Below are 20,984 nucleotides of genomic sequence, written 5' to 3'. Positions count from 1 at the left end.
AGAGTGTGGATTTTAGAATCACACAGAGGATGCACATCCGGGCCCAGCTGCTAACTAGCTGTGTGACCTTGGGCAAGTGGCTTAACCTCTGTGTGCCTTAGTTTCTTCATCTGTAAAACTGAGTTAACAATTAGAACCTGCCCTACAGGGTTGTCAGAATTAAATGAGGTAATGCATGGAATGCACTTAGTGTGGCGTCTGGCATGAATTAAATGCTCTGTAAATCTTAGCTGCTATTGTTAGGAGGATGATTCTGTGCATCTCCAAATCATGGTCCACATGGTCCTGCCCCCAGGCAGATGCCAAGGTAGCTTGAATAAATCCATCTTAAGCCCACTGCTGCTAACTCAGAAGGAGGGGCAGGGTGCTTTCTGATACAGCAGGGCGTTGGCCCAGTGAGTAGGCCGAGACCCTTGTTCCCGGGCCCTCTGGGCTTCAGGACAGCACTGCTGAAGATGGTCAGCAGGGTGCCTCCTGGCCGATGGCTTCATCCCTGTCCAGTCTTTGTATTTTACTGCCCCCATTTGTGATGTTGCCTTCTAGAGTTAGGGAGTATTTTTCCCCTCACACCCTGATTCCAGGTATTGTTTTTAAACTTGGGATTTAGATGACTCTTCTGACCTTGTTCATTCATCCATCCATCAAAGCTTTGTCAAGAACCTGCCCTGTGCTAGGAACTGTTGCATGTCCCTGTCTAAGTGCAGGACGTAGTGCTCATTGATTTGTGCGCTTGCCTTCCTCTTGGCTACATGACTGCCAGCTCCAGTTAGTTTTGAAAGGAGTAGCACCCCAGTAGGATGCCAAAGCCAAGGACTTTCCTTATATTCAGAAACTTGACTGTTCTAGGGGAAAAGGGAAAGACCCACGTTTCAGAGTCTATTGATGTCTCTTCCTTGGGGCAGATGAAGGAAGTCAGGGAACAGATTGGCTCATTGTCTGCCAAGAGGGCCAAAAAAAGTGGGAATAGGCTCTGATGGGTCTTGCAAAGGAGGACCACGAGAAGTAAAACAAGCTCCTGCAGAGCTCGGGCCTGACCCCTAAAGGAGCAGCAGACCCAGGAGAATTAGAAAGAGAGCAGAGGCCAGGGCCGCTCGCTGCCCTCCCCATCCACTCCAGGTCCCACCCGCGGCTCTGCCCCTCTCTTAGGAGTTTGCCCTGAACCTCAGGAGAGCCTTCACTGCGCTTCAGAAAGCCACGCACGTCTTCTGGGTTGAGTGCGTTAATGGTGGGCGGATAGGAGGGCAAAACTGCTGTGTGACCGGAGGTTAGAGGGATTAAATAAGAGAAGAGGAAAGTGGACAGTATTGGCGAGTGAAAATCAGCACAGAACGGGCCTCCCTGGCCACCGCAGCTGTGCTTCCGTGTTCCTATCCATCTTTACCGACCTGGCGCTGAGTTCATAGAATCTGATCGTGTCACAGTGCTGCTTAGATTCCTATTGCTCTTAGAATAAAGTCTAAATCGGCTGTGGAGTCGTGCCTGCCCCCTCTCTGCCTGTATCGCCAGCCTTGTCTCTCCTCCACGCCCTGCAGCCCTGGCTGCAGCTACTCTGTGCTTTGTAGCTCTTCAAACAGGCTGTGAACCTGTCTTCAAACAGGTTCCTCTTGGCAAGCTCGTCCCCATGGCTAACTCCTAGTCTTTCTTCAGGGGTCTGCTTGAAACATCTCTTCCCTAGAGACCATCTAGGTCCTCCTGTCAGAGCCTCCTAACAATTCAGTGTTTCCTCTGTGGTTCTCATCATGCTTGTAACTATTTTTTGATGTCTGCTTCTCCATTAAACCCCTTGAGGACAGGGACCACGTCTTTGTTGGATGTTTGTCACATTATAACTGCTCACTACACTTGTTTACTGACTGAATGATCAGAAGGAGCAGTAATTTGTAAATGCTGGGGGGAGGGGGGAAGCAAGCTTTAACCTTTTAATTTGTTTTGGTCTTGTTTTCCAAATAATTTCTGAACAAAATATTTTTTTATTTTACAGACACACAGTGGTATTTTTACAGGATTCTCTGAGGTGGCATTTTTCGGTGATTGTATGTATTGGACAGATCTTACCTGCTTTGCTCTTCCCCTACAGAATGAAATGTGCCTGGCCACTCAGCAGCTTTCTAAGCAATTGCTGGCGTACGAAAAACAGGTAACTCGAGGTGTGTGTGGCCTGTGATGCTGTGCTCGGGGCTCTCTGAAGTGGAGTTCTTTTGAGGAATTCTCTGAGGCCTCTTTGAGAGACTTTCATTTCTTTCTTTCTCTTTTTCCATAGTCCATTTCCATTTTTCCTTTTGTCTTGCCTTTTCCTTTCCACTGATAAATTCTAACTGGTGATTATCCCAAAGTCTTCATGATGTATTCTAATTAGCCTACAGAAGTAATCAGCTGCCTTGAGCGTTCATAGTGTCCGAGGGACTAACAATTCCAGGAAATAAACTCAAAGATACCGTTATGTCCAGACAGAAGGGTGATGAACAACGAAGGAAGAGTCGGAGAGGGGCGGTTGAATGTTTCGCTGGGGCGGGCAAGGCGAGAGCTCTGCTTTTCTGCACTTAGACACTCTGACATGACGTGCTCCTGGGAGAAGAAAGGAAGTTGACGTGGAGGGCAGTGTGTTGTGGGTGATGCTGTGGTGCTGGATTCCCAAGCATTCACTTAACACCTGGCTCTTTTATTCTTTGGTCTAGAATTTTGCTCTTGGCAAAGGCGATGAAGAAGTGATTTCTACACTCCACTATTTTTCCAAAGTGGTGGATGAGGTAAGATAGCAACATGGCAAAATTTTATTTGATTCTTTTTTGAACTTACTTCTTTATGTTGGCCCTCTTTCCAGTTTTATGTATTTACTTAAATATCTGAGAAGGTATCTCAACTTGTTGATCTTCCAAGGTTCACTTCATAAGAGAGGGTGTATACTATTATGTTTGTTTCTGGTGTGAGGGGAAAGGCTTTGATATATGTGAACAATAGACCAAAAGAAAGATTTCTAAGAATTCAGTTTCATGAGGAGTGTGTATTAGTTTCTCAGGGCTCTTGTAATAAATTACAAGTAGGTGGCTTAAAACATAAATAAAAAAAATAAAATAGAAATGTATTTTCTCACAGTTCTGGAGGCCAGAAGTGTGAAATCAAGTTGTTGGCAGGGCCACGCTCCCTCCAAAGGCTCTAAGGGAGAGTCCTTCCTTGCCTCCTCTGGCTCCTGGTGGCTCCAGGCATTCCTTGGCTTGTGGCGGCATCACTCCAGTCTCCACCTCTGACTTCATGTGCTCTCCTCTCCCTGCTCCATCCCACCCCCGTGTTTTCCTTTTTTGTCTGTGTCTTCTCTTCTTAGAAGGACACTTGTCATTGGATTTAGGGCTCACCTGGATAATCCAGGATGATCTCATTTCGAGATCCCTCATTATGCCTGCAAAGACCTTTTTTCCAAATATTTGCATGTTCTAGGTGGACATTTCTTTTTTGAGGGGGAAGGATTCACACCACTACAGTGGGTTTCATGCAATTCTTTTTGTAGCTGTATTGTATAATACATTTGGAATATTTATGAAAAACAAGTATTGTTATAGGAAAAGTGCATAAATCCTAATTGTAAAAAACGTAAAAGCTCAAATGCTGCTGGTGCTGGGCAGAACTCTGCAAAATTAGGTATAAACTGTTTCGTCTTTCAAGGAGTTTGCAATACTTATAATAGAAAATCATGATAAAGAATAAACAAAAAAGAGAATATGCAAATATCATTTAAGTGTTCAATCATTGAAGCAGATGCTGTTTTTAGTTTATAAAATGAAAAACTAACATTAATATAAAATTGTACTGGTTGCATTTTCATTCATTCAACAAATCAGCCCAACAAGTCTTCATTTGTTCAACAAACATTTATTGACCACCTACTATTTAGTAGATGCTGTTCTAGACACTGGGGATATAACAGAGAACAAGTCATCCCATTCTTTTTGAGCTTTCTCTATCCCTCTACTGTGACTCTCTTCAAAATGTATGTTAAAATGGATAGATATCCATTCCAGAAGCGGAGGAGAATGAATGGAAAATGTACTTAGAGAGGAACAAAAAGTTTTGTTTTTTTTTTTTGGTGAAGTGAGAAGAATGTTTCTATATAACAGTGAATAGATAACCCAGGGGACAGCAGTAGACAGCACCCACTGAAGTTGTGTGTTTCCTTGACTAGAAGAGAGTTGCTAAGGAAATGTGGTTAATTGTCCAAACCCCAGAACCAAGACTTCCAGTTTAAGATGTTTACTCACAACCATATTTTCATGGGCAGAGGAATGATGATTCTTTGAGTGGGGAGTGAATCATTCCCAAAGGATGGCAGCCTGGAAGTGTGCTCTTACAGGGAGGTTCACAGCCTCCCAGAGGCTCTGCGTGTAAGGAGTTTCAGCCATCCTCTGATGCAGATCCCTAAGCAGGTGAAAGCACTTAGCTCAGGGGACAGCTTTTGAGGTGGTTCTCTCTATCTGGGCCTCAACCATGTTGAAAATTTTTCAAGACAAGTAGTTTGATTCAGAAATTAAGGAAAAATCCAACTAAAAGTAGAGATTTGCGTGGCTTATATTTAATAGAATGCCTTGGAACCAGATCTTTCATGTCATAGGCATACAGAGATTTCTGTCCCTGGTGATTTCCCCAAAAGCAAGGTTTCTAGATGACTTCCTGGGAGTGTGCCTGAGACAGGAATCGTCATTACAGATCACATTTACTGAGTGTCTGTCAGGCCCTCTGCTCTCAGTGTTTTCTGTCTGTGTTACTATTTTATCCTCACAATAGCCATCAAGGAAGATGGTGTTATCCCATTTTCTCTGTGATGATAGTGATGCGCCAAGAAGTGGTCCATGTTCTTTCCACTCTCCTCAGCAAAGGCACTGTCTTTAGAAGTGGTTGTCCCCTACCTCTCAAGCCCCAAGGCAAAAAGTCAATGAGACAAATCCTTTGGTCCTTAAGAAAAATGAGGAGGAAAATGGTAGCTAGGAAATTTGCCATTCGTGAAGTGCGTAGCCATTGGAAAGCCACTTAATCTCCTTGAGTTTTGGTTTCTTCATCTGTAAATGGCAGTAGCAGGAAAGCCACTTAATTGGGCTGTTATAAAGAGTAAATTAAACAATGTATATCAGAGCACTGAGCACAGAGCCAGGCACATAGTAGGCATACTTGTTGGCTTTCATTCAGTTAACTGTTAGTAAAAAACAGTACATTTCTTGTTGAAGTTATTCAGGAAAAATAGCTAACACATTCTGTCCTGATGGTATTTATTGGCATGGCTGTCTTCATGTATTCCCAGCAGAATAAAGCAGCCGTGCTTTGGCTTGACTGAAAGACAGGGGGAACATTACAACAACAACAAATAAACACCAAGGGACCGAGATCAGATTGGTGGGTACCAGAGGGGAAACAAGGAGGGAGGAGGACAAAAGGGGTGACTGGGCACATGTGCACGATAATAATGATGTAAACCTGAAATTTATATAGTTATAAACCAGTGTGACTGCAATTAAAAAAACAAGAGCGAGCCGGCCTGATGGTGTAGTGGTTAAGTTCGTGTGCTCCGCTTTGGCAGCCTGGGGTTTGCAGGTTTGGATCCTGGGTGCAGACATATACACTGCTCATCAAGCCATGCTCTGGCAGCATCCCACATACAAAATAGAGAAAGATTGCCACAGATGTCAGCTCAGGGCCAATCTTCCTCACCAAAAGAAAGAAAGAAAGAAAAAGAAAGAAAGATGGGGGAACATTAACTGCTTGGCTGATAGCTCCCTTGCCTGGTGAATGGTTGACCTTAGGGAAGTGTTTAAGCTTATCAAAGCAACCTCCTTAGACAAGGCAGATCTGTTGGGAGGAGATCTGTGTGCAGAAGGGGGGTTCATGTATGTGACTGCCATCACTGCTGAAAGAAACTGTGCCAAATGTTTACTTGAGAACATGATTGGTGGCTGATTTCCCCTGATTCATCCAGCAGGAATCCCGGAGCATCCTCAATAACATCTGGAAGCCTGGGGCTCTGAGGAAGAATCCCTTCCGCTGTGTTCCTTGTTGGTGTCTAGACTACCAGACATTTGAAGTTTTGGCAGCTTTGTGATCGTGAAAGACAAACTCTGTATCCAGGACAGTGTAGTGGGAAGAGCATGGATTTTAGATCCCAATAGCCTGTGATGAAAATCCCAGCCGTGCCCCTAATTTACTCTCTGGATTTGGAGTTATCTGCCCAAATGGGGATAATGATAATTCACAGAGTGGGTCAGAACTAATGGAATAAAGTGTATAAAGCTGACACATAAAAAGTACTCAGAAGTGGTGGTGCTGATGGGGGTAATGTTTGTTTCTCTTAGACCGTTTACAATGACAGGCTTTAGAAAGGCCTTGACAAGGTGGAAGGGGAGAAAGAATCCAGAGCTGTTGGAATTATCTGGTGAGGAAGATCACATTTGAATACAGTCTTCCTGTCCTTAGAAAGATCCTTTTCTGCAGAGCAGAGGCCTGAAATCTGACTGAGTTCTTTCAGTAGGGAGCCTTCTTTCTCCAGAGCCATTGCCAGGCCCACGGCGGGCTGCGGTTTAGGGTTAGTAGGTTCCCAGCGGCCTGTCTTTCAGGTTGACTTCAGCCCCCCTCAGAGAGTGCGAGAGCTCCCGGCGGTGGGTGGAGTGACTGTGCCGAGCTCTCGCGGTTACCTGTGTTCACTGCAAGCACATCAAAGCCTGCTGCTCCAGGCGGGTGTGGCTCGGATTGAGAGCACAGAACCAGAGTTTGCACAGTAAACAAACAATAGCTATGGGCTTGGAGACTCCTTTAGCAAACTTCACTGACGGCCTCGTCAGTAGGCACCTTGCATTTAGTTTTTAATACCTCTTGGCCTCTATCATTTACTGTCTTATGAAGGGCGTTTGTTTGCTAAGGAAGTCTGCCTAAGCTCCTTAACCACGGAAGTGTTCACTGTGATCCCTTGGTGAAATAAGACAGTGTCGGGAATATAATCTTCTTCAGTAAAATTTCTCTTTCTTTCAGCTTAATGTTCTCCATACAGAGCTGGCTAAACAGTTGGCAGACACAATGGTCTTACCTATTATACAATTTCGAGAAAAGGATCTTACAGGTAAAGTAACTGAGTTCAGTGTCAATTACCTTCAAGATATTAATTCTTTTAATAATAATTCTTACTGCATTAATTTCTTTAAACGTGTGGATCATTAAGAAATATCCCCTTTTTTTGAGCAATTCGATTTAGCTAGCTGTTATTGAATTCCCACTGTGTCCTTGGCTCACCTAAAGCTCACAGGCTAATAAGGAAACAGACTTGGAAGCAGACAATTATATTATCATGTGATGAGGGCAGCAGACTGAGATGTACAAGGAATAGAAACAGCACACAGAAAGGCATGATTACTCTTTTGAGGATAGGGTGCCAGGGAATGCTTCCTGGAGAAGGTGCTCTTGAGCTGGGTTTTGAAAGATGAATAAGAGTTTACCAAGTGGACAAAGATGTCAAGGCTTATATTACAGATTGGGAGCATACGTAAAGGCATGCTGTTCTTGGGAGCCACGAATGCTTTGGGATGCAGAGAGGGTGGGTCGAGGAGAAAGGGATGGGGGGACCATGCTTTATCCCTGCTGGACTCTGCAGGGGCAGCTGTGAACAAGCCACACACCCGGGGTCCCTCTTCTCCTGGAGCGCACATTTACTGAGGCGGGTGTCTGTGACTAGTTCAGAGAACCTAGTTGGCCTTTTGGACTAATTTTGGTTCTTTAACTAAAATAAAACTTTAGAATAATTTTATATCTCCTAGAAATCGAGGTAATCAAAAAATGACTATACAAAAGAACAAATAATCTTGAAAAAATTTAGTTGATGTTTCAAAAAAGAACCCAAATTTTCTAGTCCTTTTGTTCTTTATTTCATTGAAAATATTCATTGCTTAGAGATTAAAGAATTGTACTTTTAAAACACTGATATAAAAAATTGCTGACTAAAAAAGTCTAAACTTGAGTACTGAAAGATCGATCTGTTCAATATAATACTACTACTTTAAAAATATAACACCTTAAAATTAAAAAGTTTTTCAGGCAGAAAAGATGCAGTAAATCAAAGGCTAAATCTTAAAGACGATGTTTTCCCCTCACTCTGAGATTCCCTGTGGTCATGTCACCTGAGGCTGTAGGGGGCTGTGGCAGAGCTGGCCACAAAGTACCAAGCGCAGTCTGACAGCACTAAAATGTGATAAAGAAAGAATAACAAATATATGTTAGTTAGCTTGTATGAAGACCTTGATTGAGGAGGATTTTCAGTGTTTTTTATTGTTGCTCATCTCTAATTGCATGTAAATCCCACACCCAAATGTAGTCGTGTGCTGATTACCCTGTACTCACTAAAAGCCTCATGGAGCGCATTTTTAAAAAAGATTGTCTCTGAATAAAATCATCAGAAATGTGTGGGGATATCATTTTAAAACAGATTCCAGGTCTTTCAGGAGAAAAAAGGAGCACACCCTAAGACCCGCATTGTCAGAGGTGTGTCTTCCAGGCGGGGGCAGCCTGGGGTGCAGCGTGCCCGGCGGCGTGAGTGATGGCGGTCTGCTTAATCCGGGAGGCCTCCACTGCGGGTTAGGAGTATTTGCCCAGGGGAGATTTTTCTTAAGAGAATAAAACTGTGTAGTAGTAGTAAAAAGAGAAGCCTCTTAGTAGCTATGAAAACAATTAATCAAAAGTATCTTTTTCTGATGACGCCAAGACATAAATTTGAAGTGTTTGGCCCAGCTCATACTTGAATCAACGTCAGAGCCAAATTAGAATCTGGTATCCCCTCTGCTTAGTGGCATTTTATCTTACATTTTCTGCCTTTTTCATTTACCCGTCAATACAAGTACATAATCTGAATGAAGACAACACAAAAGATATTAAGGAAGCTATGTAAAATTTATATAGAAAAAGCCCTAAAACTCTGCTCCAATAGGAAGTAAAGGGTGAGAGAGAAAGAAAGAAAAATGCAAGACAACAAAGGCAGAAAGCAGCCTGATATCGAAAAGAGTAAGAATAACGTGAAGAGAAATTTAAAAGCTAGAGGCAATTTTGAGGCAAATTAAAAAGGTAGAAGATGTGAAAGTGCTTTGCTTTGTTTGACAATCAAAAATGGATTGTTTGAGAATTGTTGAAAGTATCACTTTCTTTGAGATATCTGTTTTTGAATTTTTAACCTTGGACTGTCATCGCTCTCATTGACCTTTTTCGGTTTTTGGTCTCGGACTTTGTGAAGCTGCCTTTGTGCATGATGAGTGGAGCACCCACATGGGGGGATAGTTATGGTGTTGACTTGTTGCGGGTTTGATATACAAGATGGCTTCCGATTTTTTCATTAAAACAAGCACCCCAGGGGCCGGCCTGTGGCACAGTGGTTAAGTTCGCACATTCCGCTTCTTGGTGGCCCAGGGTTCGCCGGTTCGGATCCCAGGTGCAGACATGGCACCACTTGGCAAAAGCCATTCTGTGGTAGGCGTCCCACATAGAAAGTAGAGGAAGATGGGCATGGATGTTAGCTCAGGGCCAGCCTTCCTCAGCAAAAAGAGGAGGATTGGCAGTAGTTAGCTCAGGGCTAATTTTCCTCAAAAAAAAAAAAAAAACCAAGTGCCTCACATTCCTTTGTCAGTGGTGACTTTGCCAGATGTTAGAATGGCAACAACAGGAAATTTCTAGGTTCTGGGTATAGTCGGGGCATTCTGATTCTGATGTGTTAAAACTTTTTTGGAGAGCTAAAGAATCAGACCTTACGTCTACACTGCCATCTGCATGAATAGTACTTGGCTACCACGCACTCCAGCCCACATCCCCAAGCGTTCTCTGGAGAGGAATGGCTCTGTGGGCAGTTAGGGTCACTGAGTATGGGGTGCAGTTGAGGCCACAAACTCAGAGCAGGATTCCCAGCCACCAGGCTGGGACCCCACGAGAGCAGAGGACCTGAGGGGCCGCTGGCAGAACCTTCCCCTTCTGTGCATAGACTTTTATTTTCTTGGGAAAGCACAGAGCGCTGGGTTGGCATATTTTGGTTTTTTTTTGCTCTAAAATGTTTCTTTTCTCTTGTTCAGAAGTAAGCACTTTAAAGGATCTTTTTGGACTCGCCAGCAATGGTAAGCATCTTCTCCATTCTTGGTGTGTGGATTTATTGATGTGTGTGGGTGGAGATGCTGAATGAATGTTCTTGCCTTTCAGCCTGTCTGTGAATGTTCCTGGCTTTCAACCTGTCTGGGTGCTAAAATCTCTCTTTATTTTTAGAGCATGACCTCTCAATGGCAAAATATAGCAAACTTCCTAAAAAAAAGGAGAATGAAAAGGTAAGAATACCTATCTCATATGTTGTTTTTCATCTCATTTACTTAAGCTCCTTTTGTATCTTCCTGTTGTGAATTCATGACATTGAGGGTGTCTTGATGAATTTTTTCTTTTTTTTTTCCTATACATGGATTTTTAAATTATTTATTTTAAATCTCGTAAGTAGACTTCTGCTTCTCTATTCTAGCTTTTCAAAGTGGTTTATTAAATGCCAGCTTGGAACCATTGTAAAATTATAATCACACAGTGATTTCAGCTTGAGCTTGGTACTGCATATCTGACTCATACACACTTGGTCACTTGAACTGCCTGCCCTGGGTGTTGCCTCTGATTCTTTAACTCTTGCTTTTTTGCTACCATAGATAATATTGACAGTTTTCATGCATGTAACTTTTTACTTCTCTTCCCTGGTTTCCTTGGGCTAAATTATTTCCTTGGAATACAGTCTTGTGAGTGAACTAAACTGTCGGTGGCTTTCAGTGCACGCGCCCTGTTTTGCTGAAGGACTGTAGCGCTTTGTCGTGCTACCAGCAGAAAGTGTTGGCTTCACCCCAGTGCAGCCTCACAAGCAGAGATGCTGTTACTTTGGATTTTTTAAAACCTGAGATGGAACCTTATCTGTGTTTTATTACATTTGTCACAAAAATGGTTCTAATGAGTAAACAAACGTGCTCTGAAGTTGCATGCTCTTACAGAATTGCCATGTCCATTAGACAACATGAAGTTTTCCTTTCACCTCTTCATCAGGTGAAGACTGAAGTTGTCAAAGAGGTGGCAGCTGCACGGCGGAAACAGCACCTTTCTTCCCTTCAGTACTACTGTGCCCTCAACGCGCTGCAGTACCGAAAGCGTGTGGCCATGATGGAGCCCATGATAGGCTTTGCCCACGGACAGGTAGGGTAGTCCCTTCCCCAGAGGGTGAGCCCTAACGCTAGCTCTGGAGAACAGCATGGCATTCTGCTGAGGTAATTTAGGAGGAACTGAAACATCATCAGAGAAAGAAACACAGATGCACCACCTCCCTGGAAACTTTCTGGATTCAGCACTTGGACAGCTTCCAGGTGGGCTGGATCATCGTGAGCTGGACTTGTTAGGCTGTATGTGCGGGAAATGATGGCCTTAGTCCCAAGCCTCCTGTGGCAAGGAGCCGCCATGGCCCTCTGTCTCTGATCCAAATGAAAGCCAGGCCTGTCCCAGTTTCTGAGAAGCGGCCAACTGCCCAGGTTGGTAGAGCTAGGCTTCCGGCCGAGGACTCCGCACAGCCCTCCGCTGCTCTCTGTGGTGAAGGTCACCCTCAGCTGCGTGGTTCTCACATGGTGCATTGCCGAGGGGATTGCCAGCTCTGTGGCATCTGGGGCGCGGGAGGATGTTCCACTGCTTGATGAAGTCTCTGCAGAGTGTGTGTTTGCCTTCTTGCCCCGTTTAGTGGTCTCCGGAACATTCATCTGCAGGGAGGCTCCAGTTTCAGGAAGGGGCCTTGACTGCATGGCAGCAGCCTGGTAGGGACAGGATGAGTGTGCACGTGAGGCGAATGTCACCACCCCTCACCCTCGTCCCTGCCCTGTGTTAGCCCCGCTTCTGTGGACTCCAGAACCTCACTCTGACATGTGAGAAACGCAGCCAGGACCCTTCTCTCAGTGGCAGTCTAGGAACAGAAAGTGATGGAAGGAAGCAAAATGTTGAGAAGAAAAAAGGCGACTTTTTTAAAACCACAAACGTGAGCGTCTATTATTTTTATAGTACATTTTAAAAATACTTAAATTTCAAAAAACACAACATCAGTTTGATTCAGGGAAAAGGAGAACAAGAGAGGCCCTTTAAACATCCATGCTCTTAATATGGCTGTTCTTAATATGGCTGTCTTCTTAATATGGCTGTTCTGTTGTTGAATGGTGAGGACGCTAAGGTCAGCTTCTGCCGTCAGAGGTCATGTTTAAGTAAAGCAGTGTAATCTTTCTGTGTCATCTGAGTAAAGCTGGGTTAAACCAAAAACTAGCACTCTCCAGCTGTGGGCTCCAGTCCGCAGCAGATCCTTGGGAGCCATCCAGCTTCCGCGCACTTGTGCCCACAGGTGTGTACTCGCTTGCTCTCTGTTGCCCTCCTCTCTCCTTCCGTGAAGTAACACACCTCTGACCTGGCGGATATCCTAGCTTTGTTAGAGAATACCTCCTGTCTGTCTGTGCTGCCTGGATGGACAGTCCTTGCCTTTGGAGCAGTAATCTCTGCTCATTAGAAGCCCAGGGTCAGGGAGGGTTGCAGACTTAGAGTCTCAGAAAGATGAGCAGCTGTAGGCCTGCTCGGTCAGTGCTTAGGGAGCCCTGTTGGTTAGAGGAGGTCCTCACAAGGCCTAAAGGACGGGCTTGATCCTGGCTGGTTTCACTCCTTTGTGGTCAGGGACTACCCCACTTCTCCCAGCACGGACTTTGTAAGTGAATGCTGGCCGCGGGAGAAGAGGAGACCGTGGGCACAGTAGCACAGATGCAGCCCCAGGCCTGGGAAAGCAGAGCAGAGCACACCGTCGTTGTTAGGCAGCAGCAGCATTTTTGAGGACCGAGGATGGCATGTTTCATTTTTCATGTGAAAAGTATTCAGATTTCAAGACACAAGACCAAATAGTCCCTCACCCTGCAGACTTTGCAAATCCTGATGAAAACTGTGGTCCCTTCTCTTAGACCATGTGGTGTCTGACCCGTGAGTCTTTTGGATGATTCCAAAGCATTTGCTCTCCTTCTGCCTCATCCGCCCCTTTAAATCAATGTTCGTTGGGCATCCGCCTTTGTTGGCTGATGGTCATATGGCCCTGGTACTGCCTCCTCTTCCCAGAGGCACATGAACTTTGGTCTTTGGATGATGTTCCACTGAGTCAGGCGTCTCAGCACCACCCACCGTGGTGGAGGTGGTTTGACTCCATTTCTGCCTTACCTAGCCCTCGTTAAACAGGTTTTCAATGAAATCCTGATTCAGTCCTTGTGCTGCAAACAGACTGAGGTTTTGTAATGTGTTTACAGGTTTATGAGAACACAGAAGCGAACTCTAGTGTAGTATTTACAGGGTAAGTTCTATGAAATGTGGCTGTAGAAGGCAGTATCTTATCCCTTCATTCCATTCATTCATTCGTCAGGTCTTTTAGAGACTGCATGAGCCCCCGCCCAAGAAGCTTACAGAATAGTAGAAGGGCTAAGACATATACTTCGAGTATAAATTCCAAGGAGTCCAGGGAGGAGAAGGAGAGGAAAAGCCAGCATGATATTGTGCCCTAAGACATACAGAATCCTCATTTAACAGACTTTGATATTTAACGTTTCAGGGATTCAAAATGGCATTGACAGTGTTGAGCTCTGTGTGATTCCAAGATCATGGGGCCAGAATATCTCCCTGCTTGTGTTACCTTGCATTAGGATAATCATGATCATCGTCTGTTTGGTGTTGTGAAAACTAAGGACACTGGTGTACGTACTTCCCCAGGGTATCTGAGGAACAGAAGTAATGTCAGCACCGTGTTGATAACATACTAGCCTCCTCGGGGTGAGAGGTGGACTTCTGCACCCGCCACCCAAGGCAAGGGCTGCATCCAGATCAGAGCCGAGCTGGGGTAATGCGTGAGAGATTACTCGTGACCCAGCAGAATGTTTTCTCTCTTTTGTTCATGACCTAAGCTTGCAACTGATACCTCTCTACACTCAGGCGTGTAAAATGGAGCAGTTCCTACCCAAGACTCAGGGTTTTTAAATCCTGGTTTTTATATAGAAGAAATGGAACCTTGAGCTTGCCAGGGTGGGGTGGTTGCAGATGTCAGTAATGCACAGAAATGGTCTTCTTCCTCTCCTTCCCATGCCCCCGCCCTTCAGGGTTTGTCAGGGGACCCAGACTTTCTGGGAAGTGAATACATGGGAGTCATGGAAGTAAGGAATTCCTTCTGTCGGTCCCCACAAAGCCAGCCACTGCAGTTTTCATTTTTGAACTGTATAGCCCTCAGATCTCCTAGGGCCGCTCTCCCCTGGGCAGAGAGTGGCCATCAGAGAACCCTGGGGAACAGGAAGGGACCTCACCTGTGTCGAGCACCTTTGCAATGCCAGGGCCCTGCTGTGTCCTTCACATACACAATCCCCTTTAAGTTGATAGCAGGGTTGGAAGAGCTTTGTAGGGGTCTTTAGCCCATTTCCCTCTGCGATATCTCAGCCACGTCACCATCTGTCCAGGCTGCATTCAGAGCCACAGAAGGCTCGGTGAATGGAGTCAGTCAGATGGTGGCCTTCAGTGTAGGCTTCACTTTGGAGAATGTCCTGCGGGGCTGCGTCAAGTGCTTGTCAGTTTCTTTCTTTTTTTTTTTTATTGAGTTAATGATAGGTTACAATCTTGTGAAATTTCAGTTGTACATTAATGTTTGTCAGTCATGTTGTAGGTGCACCACTTCACCCTTTGTGCCCACCCCCCACCCCACCTTTCCCCTGGTATCCACTAAACTGTTCTTGGTCCATAGTATTAAATTCCTCATATGAGTGGAGTCATACACAGATTATCCTTCTCTTGCTGGCTTATTTCACTTAACATAATTCCGTCAAGGTCCATCCATGTTATTGCAAATGGAATGATTTTGTTCTGTTTTACAGCTGAGTAGTATTCCATTATATATATGTACCACATCTTCTTTATCCATTCGTCTGTTGCTGGGCACTTAGGTTGCTTCCATGTCTTGGCTATTGTAAATAATGCTGCAATAAACATTGGGGTGCATAGGACTTTTGGGATTGCTGACTTCAGGCTCTTTGGATAAATACCCAGTAGTGGGATGGCTGGATCGTATGGTATTTCTATTTTTAATTTTTTGAGGAATCTCCATACTGTTTTCCATAGTGGCTGCACCAGTTTGCCTTCCCACCAGCAGTGTATGAGGGTTCCTTTTTCTCCGCAACCTCTCCAACATTTGTTACTATTAGTTTTAGATATTTTTGTCATTCTAACGTGTGTAAGGTGATATCTTAGTGTAGTTTTGATTTGCATTTCCCTGATGATCAGTGATGATGAGCATCTTTTCATGTGCCTATTGGCCATCAGTATATCTTCTTTGGAGAAATGTCTGTTCATGTCTCCAGCCCATTTTTTGATTGGGTTGTTTGATGTTTTGTGTTTGAGTTGCGAGAGTTCTTTATATATTATGGATATTAAGCCTTTGTCAGATATATGACTTGCAAATATTTTATCCCAGTTAGTGGGTTGTTTTTTTGTTTCAATCCTGTTTTCATTTGCCTTGAAGAAGCTCTTTAATCTGATGAAGTCCCATTTGTTTATTCTTTCTATTGTTTCCCTTCTCTGAGAAGGCATGGTGTCCGAAAAGATCCTTTTAATACTGATGTCAAAGAGTGTACTGCCTACGTTTTCTTCCAGAAGCCTTATGGTTTCAGGTCTCACCTTTAGGTCTTTGATCCATTTTGAGCTTGTCAGTGTCTTACTGATGCTGTGGGTGTCATGTGTCACACACCCATCTAGCCTCTGGAGATGCAAACATGAATAAGGCCTAATCCTTGCTCTTAAGAAACTTACTATATAGAATTCACACAGAAAAAAAGCTGATGATGATAATGTCAAAAATAGTGAGTGGCCGGCCCGGTGGCGCAGCGGTTAAGTGCGCATGTTCCACTTTGGTGGCCCAGGGTTCGCCGGTTCGGATCCCGGGTGCAGACATGGCACCGCTTGGCAAGCCATGCTGTGGCTGGCATCCCACATATAAACTAGAGGAAGGTGGGCACGGATGTTAGCTCAGGGCCAGTCTTCCTCAGCAAAAAGAGGAGGATTGGCGGCAGATGTTAGCTCAGGGCTGATCTTCCTCAAAAAAAAATAGTGATCACTAGTCATTATTGATGCACCTGGTATGTACCAAGCAGTTAACTTACGTTATTCCTGCTATTGACGGCCTTTCAGCTCGATAGCTGGGTCTCGCCATCCACCTGCCACAGATGCACTTGGGGCTTTGGGAGTAGCTCTCAGCCTTGGGGTGTGGAGGGGGCTCAGTAGGGATGTGGCGAGTGCTGCAAGCAAGGAGGGGCCAGCCAGCCAGTGTTGGCCGCCCCCATGCTGTCAGTCTCACATTTAATGCATTCATCGATCTCCTTTCCTAGATGATTTTCAGAATATCACAATTATATCTTTCAGATTAACTTTTTTAAGAGGGGAGCAGAGATGTTTAACCAAAGTATGGACAGCTTTTTATCCTCCGTTGCAGACATGGTTCAAAGGTAATGCTGCCCTCCACTTTGGATCTTGGGTGCCTTTTGCCCTTCCTGCTGAATCAGCCTCTCCGGGCGGTGGGGAGGGTTCTGACTGCCGAGGGTCCCCCAGAGCCCCTGGTCACTCCATAAACTCTCAGAAGCAGCACCCTCCTCTTAGCTGCCAATGAATGTGTCAGTATTTGTGAATACTGTGGTTGAAAAATAATGATTTCTGCAGTTACCAACTTGTATGGAGCTCAGAGTCCTCCCCACTATGGGAAAAGATTATGTATAAATCAAAGGTGAAAATGTCCACAGGGCTACTTTCCCATTATGTCCAAGTTCGTGTTTTTTGGGTCTCCTTTTGTCTAGTCAGGTTTCACATGTTAGAAGCCTATGAGTCCGGTTTAGACTTGCTGTGGATTTAGAAGAGGCTTCAGAAGAGCTTTATCTTTGAAAGCTAATGGGTTGGCAGCCAGCAGTGCTGCAACTTTTCAGGAAATGCTCACCATCACATTTAGAATAGATAAATGAGGCATAAAGCCTTCTTTGAATTAATTTAACAAACTGCAGTTCAGCCTGGCAAGTGCTTTTTTAAAAAAAATACAAGATCATCTCTTCAGATTGTCCTGCCCACCGTGTAATTGATGCTTTGGCTGCTCTGACTCCCTGTGCCGCCTGCCGTCCGCCTCCATGGTGGTGAGCCCGGAAGAGGTTCCCAGGCCCCCCAGTGCCAGGCGTTTTTCATTAAACCACAGACCTGCAGTTCCTTGAGTGCTGGTTAGGATTTTTGAAGTAGAAAAATATGTCTCTCTGTATGTGTGCATGTATATATAAGTAAATATACAAAACGGAAATATGAGTATATTATCATGTGTGGAAAAATGAAGAGAAAGTTGCTTATTTTCTTTAGAATGTGCATTTCACAATACCTTAAGAAGGCAAACCAATGGAATTTATTTAGGCAGAAGTCTACCTAAAATGCTGAAAATAAAGAATGAATCCCATGGAAAACCAGTGCTGAGCGTTCATACAAAGTTGGGGGGGGGCTGTACTTTATGAAAGCATACACTCCCTCCTGAGCATCACTGAGCCATTTCCTTCTGGCCACCGGCCGCAGTGAGGGATGCGGGCTGGATTTGGAACTACGCTAGAAAGCCGTCTGTGGGGTCCGAGTTCAGTTTCCTGCTTTTGATTTGATCCTTAGCCCCGGGAATGTTAGGAGAGAGTGAAAGAAGGGAGCCTGTTCAGTTTCTCTCATAGCCCTCTGTCCCTGATCTCTCACTGTCTCTTTCTTATCCTGCTTTAACTCAGAATTCCATGCTTTTCCATGGTTCTGGGAGAACCATCTGTGCTTCAAATTTTTTTTATGTATTAGATTTTTTTATTAATGGAGGTGGGTCATTTATGCTTGTTTTTGAGATGCTATGGTGTATTCTTTCTGCAGATCCTAGAGCCTATTTCCTCTTTCCTTGTCGCATTTCTGTGAGTGGTTACTAGGCCAACCAAAGTGGGGCACCAGCCATTCTAACAGTTCCGGGCGTTAAGGTCCTGGCTGCACAGCCTTCTCTCGAGGGCTGGGTCCGGGTGTGTGAGGTCGCTCTGCTGCTTGACAAGGCATATTTCATTACGGGGGCAACGGACAGCAGGCGGGGCTCCCAGAGGAGCCTGGGGGCACTTAACCTCCTGGTTCAAACACTAAAGCATTCAGTGTAAGAATTCTAATTGTCCTGTCACTGCAGGTTTATATTGGTGATAGATAAGGACTGCCGCTCTTCTCCATCCACGAGGTGCTTTTGCTGCCACACTGCCACGCGTCAGCAGCCAGCCAGTGCAGAGAGGCCAAGGAACAGTGTCCACTGGTGGCTCCAGAGCCCTGCACTCCCTGCCCTAGGAGGGGCCTGCCCCGTGCTCTACTGTAGCAAGATGTGAGCGGATTCAGAGGCAGCCTAAACCCAGGCAAGGCCGTTGCCACCACCCCACAGAGCCAGGGACTGGCTCTTTTTCCAGTTCCTAAACCTACAGTGATACACTTCTGCCTTTTTTCTTGGCTCCTGCTGCTGCTCCCATATATGTATATGGGGGGATATATATACACACACATATATATATTCTTTTTTTATATACATATATATTCCTTTTTTTAATTACATGAAACATGCTTTTTTTTTTTTTAATCTTCAAAGAGAACCATTTGAAAGCAGTCACTTTTCTACCCTGTTCCTTGAGTTCTCGGGAGCCTTGGACTAGCTCGGAGTTTTTGAAGCTGAGTCTGTACGGTTGGGGAGGGGAGGAAGAGGCAGTGACTGAAAGCTCCCTGAAGTTGTGAGCGAGATGCATCTAAGTCTTTTTCTAGGGGAGACAGTCCTTACCTTTCATCAGGTCCTCGGAGGTTTCTCCCCCACGAAAGCTTCAGTGGTTTGGTATACTTTGGGCTCCCTCCTTCCACCTCCTGTCCTGCTTAACGTTTTTCTCTCTTTCCGTTCTCTCAGTCTTGGCAGTGACAAGCAGGTTAAGCTCGTGAGGTTTGTGCTCCAGCTTGCCTCTCCAAAGGCCGCCAGTGGTGAAGTGCCCAGTCATTCCATTCCAATGTCAGAAAAGCCAAATTAACTTAGATTGACTGCTTGCATGGAGCTGCATTAAACAAGATACCAGCAGTGTGCATTGTGACTCTCCAAGAGGAGAATATGGAATGTACAAGCTCAAACTTATGTAATTAAAGAAGCCTTTTGAGAGAAAATCCTGAGGAGCTCACTCTGTGAAACTGTGGACTAGCTGGCCCCCAGGGTTTCCTCTGATTTTAAATTTGTCATTCAGCCTTCTCTCCTTTAACACAGTGCAGAAGTGGAGCAATGCCTCTAAAGTTTGCTCTTTCACATGGATGGGCTGTGTGTTCAGGACTTTATAACCGAGACTGTCACCACTGGCAGGGGGTGGCTATTGAGGCCTCAATTTGTAGGGAGAAAGGGCAGCTGCTTATTTCAAGCTGAAGCTTCCGGGTTTTCCACACCTCAGCGCGTGCACACACAAAAGCCCAGATCTTGGCCCACTTACCCCCGTACATGCGTGGGCAGCCCTTGGCTAGCCAGCCCCTGCAGTCTTGGGGCCATTGTGTGGCTGTCGTCAAAGGAAAAGCATTGTCCTAGGCTTTGTGTTACATCTTGGTACCACCTCCTGGTCACTTTCCTCCCTCCGGTGGCCGTCTCCACCAAGGGGCGGGGTCGCGGCAGGAATGACTACTGTTCCCTCCTTCCTTCCTTTCCAGCCTCCTCACAGGCCACCTGCACATGCATCCCCTGAGGATGGGCTCCTCATTGTTTTTCTCTTAAAATTTGCTTCAAGACTTCTGAGCACGTTTACCACTTTGTCAGCAGAGAAATTGTTTGGCTGGGTTCAGGCGTTGTCTAGTGGTATTTCTTATTTAAAAGAACAGTCACATAAACACTTCTGGTAGTGCACACTTGAGCCCCCATGATCCCAGCTTTCAGGGCGGAAGTTAGATAAGGTGGAGAGTCGTGGCTCCAGTGCAGGCTGCAGCTCCGTTCCTAAGGCAGGAAGCGGTGGGAGACGGTGCTGCCATCTGCTGCTCAGCAGTGCTGGGTCAGCCAGTGATGAGTGACTGACCTGTCACCTTCTGTCTTAAGCATTCAGGTGGAACAGGAAGCTGAAGCGGAAAAGATGCGTGTGTCCCAGCAAGAATTACTTTCTGTTGATGAATCTGTTTACACTCCAGACTTTGATGTGTCTACACCACAGATCAACAGGAACCTCATCCAGAAGGCTGGTTACCTTAATCTTAGAAAGTAAGAATGCCATTGCCGCCCTCTTTCTCAAATTTGTTTTCCCCAGGAGTGGCTAGAGAGCATCTGCTAAGCGAAGCGCCCCATTAAAGGGTAGGGGTGGCTGAGCTGCGGGAAGAACGCCCACCACAGCACCCCAGCACCCCTTCTGCCTGGGACACAGGAAGCCTCTGGGCCCAGGTCCCCAAGCACTGAGAGATGGGCTTGAAACAATCACGTGAGTAAGAACCTAGTGCATGGGCTCCAAGGGGCAGGCCACCCATGTCCCAGGTCACCGTGGCCATTTGCAGGCAGACTGCTCTTAACTGTCATCCTCCTGGACCATTGAGAGTTATCATCTTGCCCCTCCCCTTGCCCCAGGCCCCTGACAGGTGGGAGCCATCAAGGCCAGGGTCTGAGGGCCGGGAAGCTTTCAGAGTCATCTGGATTCATATAGACTGAATCACATATTTAACATTCAGGTCTTTAAACGTCCATTTTGAATTAAAGGGATGATCAGGTTCAGTTGCATCTAAGAGCAGAGGGAGGCTGCTTTCAGGGCTGGTGAAGACTCGGCTTCAGTGTCAGTCAGATCCCCTGGCTGGGCCTCGATTGCATGGCCATAAACTAGAGCTGGTAATTGCACCTGCTTCATAAAGCTGTTGCAAGGATTGAATGAGGTAAT

The 20,984-nt window shown here is 45.4% G+C and overlaps 1 protein-coding gene across 13 annotated transcripts in view; it reads left to right on the top strand.

The window, feature by feature from the left end:
* The window catches only part of APPL2 (adaptor protein, phosphotyrosine interacting with PH domain and leucine zipper 2), a 54,676-nt gene that overhangs the window by 15,868 nt on the left and 17,824 nt on the right, over nucleotides 1-20,984 (top strand). For 8 of the 13 annotated variants that reach the window (XM_008522850.2, XM_070600779.1, XM_070600782.1 and 5 more), the window contains 8 exons: nucleotides 2,078-2,137; nucleotides 2,676-2,747; nucleotides 7,003-7,090; nucleotides 10,071-10,112; nucleotides 10,258-10,316; nucleotides 11,062-11,208; nucleotides 16,465-16,547; nucleotides 20,165-20,323. In XM_008522850.2, the coding sequence (XP_008521072.1) occupies nucleotides 2,078-2,137; nucleotides 2,676-2,747; nucleotides 7,003-7,090; nucleotides 10,071-10,112; nucleotides 10,258-10,316; nucleotides 11,062-11,208; nucleotides 16,465-16,547; nucleotides 20,165-20,323 (710 nt within the window). Of the gene's footprint in view, nucleotides 1-1,446; nucleotides 1,746-1,981; nucleotides 2,138-2,675; nucleotides 2,748-7,002; nucleotides 7,091-10,070; nucleotides 10,113-10,257; nucleotides 10,317-11,061; nucleotides 11,209-16,464; nucleotides 16,548-20,164; nucleotides 20,324-20,984 lie in introns of those variants that run through there. The other 5 variants (XM_070600789.1, XM_070600780.1, XM_070600785.1 and 2 more) reach the window with 4 other exon arrangements.

Source organism: Equus przewalskii, chromosome 29, assembly GCF_037783145.1.
Source record: "Equus przewalskii isolate Varuska chromosome 29, EquPr2, whole genome shotgun sequence".
NCBI lineage: Eukaryota > Metazoa > Chordata > Mammalia > Perissodactyla > Equidae > Equus > Equus przewalskii.
Note: the sequence above shows the minus strand (reverse complement) of the source record. Positions and strands in the feature narration are given on the sequence as shown.